This window comes from Setaria viridis, chromosome 9, assembly GCF_005286985.2.
Source record: "Setaria viridis chromosome 9, Setaria_viridis_v4.0, whole genome shotgun sequence".
Taxonomy (NCBI): domain Eukaryota; kingdom Viridiplantae; phylum Streptophyta; class Magnoliopsida; order Poales; family Poaceae; genus Setaria; species Setaria viridis.
In genome coordinates, this window is record NC_048271.2 from 22,673,314 (window position 1) to 22,680,357 (window position 7,044).

At 41.4% G+C, this 7,044-nt stretch overlaps 1 protein-coding gene and 1 pseudogene across 1 annotated transcript; both read right to left on the reverse strand.

Annotated features, from left to right (window-relative positions):
* Positions 1–292: 292 nt before the first annotated feature.
* Positions 293–3,481, reverse strand: LOC117835937 (uncharacterized). The gene is made up of 5 exons (XM_034715269.2): positions 2,714–3,481; positions 1,318–1,410; positions 1,128–1,195; positions 916–1,054; positions 293–734 (listed from the first exon to the last, which is right to left on the reverse strand). The coding sequence occupies exons 1-5, from the start codon at positions 3,398–3,400 to the stop codon at positions 657–659; spliced, it is 1,065 nt and encodes a 354-aa protein (XP_034571160.1). The 5' UTR covers positions 3,401–3,481; the 3' UTR covers positions 293–656.
* A 38-nt stretch (positions 3,482–3,519) lies between these two features.
* LOC117835467 (protein NRT1/ PTR FAMILY 8.1-like) lies at positions 3,520–6,754 on the reverse strand (annotated as a pseudogene).
* Between the last annotated feature and the right edge of the window lie 290 nt (positions 6,755–7,044).

Consider the following 7,044-nt stretch of genomic DNA (forward strand, 5'->3'; position numbering starts at 1 on the left):
TCAGTAATCAGAGCGAGAGCGTGCATGCTCTCGAGTGGATCCTCCAGGCTCCAATCGGTTTGTGACTTTGTCTGATGCGCGGTGCCCCGCTAATCCAAATCCATCCAGCCATGGATTGATTAAAAGCATTCTGCTCCATCACCGCTCTAATCGGCAATTCTTGGCTTCCATCAAGTTTGGTGCAGTTCAAAAAATTGAGGTTTTCAGATATTATCAGCTCAATCCTATGGGAATTTTCGATTTTATCCGACCTCGGATGTCTTATACTTTTATTTATTGACTGCCTGCACCCTACCAGAGAAACCCCAGTCAACCACCAGGCACTAGCTTTATTATTAGTAAACAACAACAACAATAACAATCGTGTCAATGCATTGGGCCGGATACAATAGGCCTATTACAGGTCAGGCCTAGCTGTCTGTCTGAATCTAGACTGCTAATTTTGTACAGTACTCAGTTATATCCTATATATGGCCCAATTCTTACGTTTTCCTTCTTCATCGTCAGATGCAACCAGCAGGGACTTCCTCAGACAAAGCAAGCGTACATGTTACAGAATGGTGAAAGTACACTTCGTCTGTTCGTCAGAATCAGAGAATCAAATAAACTGAAAATCTCATGCACCATTGAAGTCGCCAAGTCGGTATATTTACGTGCTATAGCAGCGGTCGCGAAGAGTCCACCTTTCTCAGGCTCGACCCAACAAACCTCTTTATCGCATTCTTCCAAGATCCCTGCAAACATAGGATTGGAGGCAACTTTCTCAGCAATGCCGGTGAAGTAAAAGCTAATGTGACACATATATGGGATTTTGATTCAGGGAGGTGCAACTCTTCCTTCTACTGCTCAGGAGCTTCAATAATGTGAGCTCGATCAATTTAGTGCAAACACTATAACAATTGGTTGGTTGTGTACCTTGCGGTCATCCCGATATTTGACTGAGGGATCAACGATGTAGTTCTTTATAAGTCTGCAAAGTTCTGCTGGCTTTTCACGGTTTATGGCATGGCCGGCATCCTTGACTACGATTAGTTCTGATGTATCACCCAGATGCCTGAATTTGTATATGGTAGCTTAATGGATTATGATAAAGACTCGGACATGATGACAGATGTAAATAGACAAACCTCTTCAGCCGTAGGCCAAGTTCCAATGGGAAGACCCGGTCTTGCTCTCCCCAAATTATCAAGGTTTGCTGCCAGAGCAACACAATATGCAAAAATTATATTTTCCAACTGTCAAACAAAGCAGCATCTTTGGCTGGAGATCCAGTATGCTCCAATTAAGGTCAAGTGCTTGTGCAATGCAAATCATTACCTGGCTAATTTTAGGAAGGTCTGAAAGCTTCCTACCATTGATCAACACATATAACAGCTCAGTCTTCTCTTTCACGTTTTCAGTGCACATTACCTGCAATATAATACAAACAAAACATATTAGGCCTACCGTGCATATAACAAAATTAAGCAGCCTCTTCCTTTGTAAAAAGCACACAAACCACGTACAAATCTATTCAATTTTTTCTCAAGCTGTTTATTACAAAGCACGAGGAACAGCCAGACAATGGCCAGTCCAAATTCAGAAATCACTAATTAGTAGGTCCCTTTGTTAGACTCTAGTAAAAAGGGGAGGGAAAATTGTTATCGTAATCACAAAACTGATGGCATTAACCTTCTAACAGCAGTCATTGTAATGATGATACCACCAGAACAAGAGACAATAGAGATTGTAGTGATGCTTTTATTGTAAAATAGATGCTTACTGTTTCTGAGCATGTAAATATCAAGTTAATAAATGGCTAGGAAAGCATGAGGAACTTATGGGATCTTAATTCCATCAAAATTATTTGTCTTTCGCATTATCAATCTATTTGTTCGGTTCAGTATAGTAAATGAGCATTATGCTACTGCATATTCAACCAAAACAGTCAGTGTTTACGCCACTAATTTCCTCTTTGCCATACTCAATTTATGATGAAAACAAAATGCATACTGAACACATAAGTATCAAATACATTTGCAAGAATACTCTTATCAGTTGGAACGTCTTGAAACAGCATATCAACTAATCAATCTATAACTACTCATCAAATTCAAAACACTATCTGGGAAGTTCATGTTGTTGCCCAATTGGGACATAAACCTGAAGTGATATCAACCATTACTACCTTCATCAGGATTTATTTCTTTCACAATATTAACTACCAAATGCCTCAGCAGAAATCTATCACTGCTAATCGCCTATTCACTTGATCCAAGGATAAAAAAAGTTTATAGTATCACAACAAACTAGCAAAGTAACAATAATACAATGAAAATCCTCACTATTGACTTGTACAATGTACAGGAAATAAGATTCTTTAGATGAACTAGAAGAATCCTGAATTGCCACCGAATTAGCTCTCATATCCAGAACTCCCGTTTGGATGGGCACTAGGAATGGGGCTGGGATAAGGGGAGGGTTATAAACAGGCAAGTTTAGTCTGGATATGATATTTCAACAGGGTTGCTGAATTGCTGTTACTACTAAGCTATGTACTAGCAGCACCTCCAACCAAGGGAAGTAGGGAACAATTGGGGATCTAGAAGATTTTAACTTCAACACCACACAGCCCAGCCGACTAAGTCTATCAAACAATCTTCATCCTCAATCACGCAACGCTGCACAAGAAATTGTAGGTGAAATTAGTTGGCATGTCCCTGAATTTACCTACCCTGATGTAGTCCCTGATGAAGCAGGACGGCATGAACCGCGGCGGGCGGCAGAAGGTGAGCCCCACGAGCCTCCTGAGATCCTCCGGCCGCTGCGGCAGCAGCAGGCTGGCTGCCTCGGCGATGTCCTCGACGGCGAAGAGCCCCGCGGCCAGGTCGGCCTCCTCGAGGCACACTCCCGCCGCGATGAGCACGAGCCGCTCCACCGCCTCTGGGAACGCGTGGGCGAGGTGGTACGCGACGAACCCGCCGTAGCTAACGCCGACGACGGCGTACCGCTGCGGCGCGGAGGGGAGCGCCGTCATGGCGGCGGCGATGCAGGCGGCCTGGTAGGCCGGGGAGCGGTCGGCTGCGGGGGAGGCGGAGGCGCCGAAGAAGATGAGGTCCGGGACGTAGGGGGCCAGGCCGGCGGCGAGGAGCGGGCGGAGGAAGGGGGCCCACTGCCAGGTGGCAGTCGCGCCGAATCCGTGTAAGAGGAGGACCGGGTGCAGGGGGTTGGCCCCAGTGGCGGCGGTGGGCGGGAGCCATAGGTGCACAACGGCGCCGTCAGGGAGTGGGACGGCCGCCGGGCGGAGTCCCGCGGAGTGGAAGGAGCGCGTGTAGCAGCGATCACGCACGAGCGTGGGGCTGAGGCGGCTCTGCCAGCGGCGGCGGGGAACGGCGGCCGATGGGGGCGGCGGCGCGGGCATTTCGCTCGCTGGAGGCGGGGAGATCCCGATGGAGGAGGACGCGTGCGTGCGGGTGGACTGGGTCTATGCTCCAGGCTCCAGCGGCAGTATGTTCTGGTTGTCGGTCACACAGAAATCATCGCATTAATTCTTGACATTTTACCAAATTCTTCCAATGCCATTAGCCATGCCGGTGACTTTTCGAAAGGCTGGAATAAGGATTCTTTCATATACTGGGACTAGTGAAAGGATCGTGATAACATTTATAGATTGTAAAGATGCTGTAGGTACGTTAAAAGACCCGATGCGTTTATCCATCACCATTCCTTGCTCTATAAATGTCAAAAACATTTGTTCCACTACAGGTATGAAATAGTATCATAGTAGCCCAAACAGGGAGGATCCAGATCAACATCTTGAACTCCTCCACCTGATTGATAGTAAAAGTCCTCCATGGATTAAGCTTGGTAACAGATGCGACATCATAGGGTGTCACGATTGCAGCTTTATCAAAGAACCTATGAGCGAAATAACAACGTTACTTCATTGCGAGTTGAGAATACAATTGGTTGTATTAATTATTCCAACTAAAATACAGTGGAACTAAAAATGAGGTTTTTTGCACGCTTTGAATAAAATGAAGTTTATGAGGATAAAATTCTAACTACCGACGAGTACAATTAGTAGGTGGTTAGAAACAATTGCTAAGGGGAAGGTCATCACAAAGAAACATTTCTCTGGAGAAGGTTACGAAACAATATGATGAAGCTCCTGTATTTTTTTTTGTAGTGTCCAATGTGCCTATTGCACTTTATGGTTGCAAAAAGCCTGTCAATACCAGTGTCATATATTCATGCTTTTCCAAAATAGAAAGTTTTATTCATTTCAAGATCACCACATGGATATGATACAGTATTCATATATTCATATCAAATAAAAGAGGAGCTCGGTTTTGCATAATGTTAGATTTGGGTGACCTGATAAACAGCTCTGGGAACAAAACTAAGGTGGATATTCATACTAAGGAAGAAAACAGGTCACAGAGTATGAGCAAAGCAAAGCAGAGGGAAATGTTCGTTTTGTTAGTTATATAACACATCAGTTTGTTCTCCTGGTGTTTATATATGTGATTGATAATATTAAAGGATCATATTCCTTAAAGATAGACTAACCAATGAAATTTCATGGACATGTGGGAAATAAATGCATTAATAATGTATGGTTAAGCCATTGTCAAAAATTCATATAGTCTAAAGATAGCCATTGTCAAAAATTCAAAAAATTATTTTACTATAGTCTAACAAAGGGACCTACTAATTTATTTTTGAATTTTATATGCAATTAAATCTCAAAATGTAGTAGTACTACCCAAGTCCAGTTGTGTGCTCCAACTTTTGGGTTCCTTGTTCCGAAGTCTGATATAGAAGTGAACGATCAAATGGCAATTTTTTATGGATGTTACGAATAGCTGCAACAATAACCTGGCATAGCCTTGCAACAGGGCTTCCTCCAGGTTCCCAAAATCTATAAAGAAGATCCCAACATGAAAGCACACACACCCAAAACCAATGATACTGCAGCAACAGAGAAACCCCAAAGCCAACCTTTATTATCTTGGACCCAAACTACAATAGTCCCTGAGGCCAACGAACCAACATGGATCATGAAAAACTGCCAATTAAAGAAGGAGCTCCTTTTGCTTCTCTCCTCTTCATCGGTGTCATCAAATTGATCAGCGCCAAAGGATGTAATGCAAGGTTTTTGTGCACCATACCCTATGGCAACCATATATAATCCAGAAAAGAATATGATACGCTGAGATGACACTATATGTGTACAAGTGGAGCAAACTTGGGAACCAGTAGAGATCAACAGGAGTGCTGCTGACAAAACCAACATCAACATTCCCTAAATGAACAGAATAGGGAAAATTATAAATCGTAAGTAAATTCATTTTATGCATTGGATACACATATGTAAATTACAATGATATGTAAGTGTGATTGAACAATAAATATTAGAAAAAGAAGACAATTGTTGTCAGCATCAATGGAAAGCATGACTAAATTGTGTAACACGGAAAATTACTCTATCCATTTCTTTTTATAAAGTATACACCTATTTAAATATTCAAACATTGTGATTATTCATCAACAAATAAATGGACAATATATTATTATATAAAAATTACACATTTGGACTCATAGTTGAAGCACTTACTTATAATTACAACTTTAATTCATTAAGAACAATATCTATAAGTATAAGAGCAATTGGTTATCAAACATTTTAGGGGACCACAATAATGGAATTGTGTCTTATATTTTGAGATTGGGAGAGTATTTAGCATATCCTCTTAAATCATATTCCCACGAGAAGAATTATAGATTCATATCCTTTAATTCGTGAATATTGCACAGTTATGGTAATGCTACATATCGCAATAAGTATATAGCATGGATTAATTAGTTTTAGCACTTACCACCATTAAGATTGCGTAGGAAATCAGAGTTGTCCAGTACTTCCCCAGATATGAGTCAGCTATGAAGGCTTCGACCAAAGGTGGTGCTAGATAAGTAGTACCATGCCAAGTTGAAACATTTCTGGCAGCGACCACATTTGTGTCATGTAGGACTTCTGTGAGATAACTGACTAGGTTTTTCCTATTGAAGTGAAGGCCAGGGCCGAGCATGATGAACAAACTGCAGCACTGCATTTTGTTTTTATGATGCTTAGCTTGTAATGAATAAAGAGCGCACATATATAAAACTTTTTATAATGAATTTAACCATTGCATATCCTGATTAGCGTAAGCACATTTTTTCAATTCATACCTATGGTTAATGAGCAAGCCTTCCACTTTCCTGTATGTTCTTTAGAAGCAGCAAGCCCGCGGATGCATACAGATTCATCACCTGTGGTCCTTTCCTGAATTTGAAAGTTTATTTATATGAAGTTCTAACATTATGATAATACATGTTAATGTGAATTTACACAATTGAAGATATTTGGGATTCAAATCTGTCCAGTATGTTATAGAAATTTTCTTAATAGATTTGAGTGCTGAAATACTTTGCAAATCTACACAACTGAAAATTTGCTTAACTGACTCGTATGTTACTGATAGCAAAAGTTTGAGATGACAGCATGTAAATCCGAAACATGTTGGTATCTTGAAAAGATTTTTAGGTATAATATGCTTGTAGGTGATAAGTTGTAATTGCAAAAAAATATACAAAGAAATTCTTTACAAAAAGTTGGAAACAGGCAGACAAAGAAGTTCAGTACACGCTAAGCCTGTAACAAATAAAACTAAAGGTGCGAAGTAGCCGAGGGTTTTACCTCAGGAAGTGGCTCTTCAAACTGTATTTCCATCGTAGCTCAATTTCTGTCTAGAGAACCAAGCAACACCCACACACCTGCATGAAGGAAGGATGGTTTAATTTATACGCAGGGAGCAGGTATCCCTGAGACGTGCGCAAGACTATTTCCACATTAAACTATGGACAAGAGTGGCACGAGTGAGTTGAGAATATCAAGGTAGACGAAAATTAGTTCATTCTAACTGTCTTGTAGGTGCAAACTCTAAATACTAATGGAGTCTATAGATTTCCATATGGGCCGCCCAGCCTTAGCCCGGCCCTAGCACGAAATGGCCCGACCCC

Coding starts and splice junctions, on each gene's coding strand:
- LOC117835937 (XM_034715269.2), bottom strand. CDS start 3,400: ATGCCCGCGCCGCCGCCCCCATCGGCCGCCGTTCCCCGCCGCCGCTGG. Junction 1,196..1,317: donor ACCTTCCTAAAATTAGCCAG/GTAATGATTTGC, acceptor TTGCTCTGGCAG/CAAACCTTGATAATTTGGGG. Junction 735..915: donor AATATCGGGATGACCGCAAG/GTACACAACCAA, acceptor CTATGTTTGCAG/GGATCTTGGAAGAATGCGAT.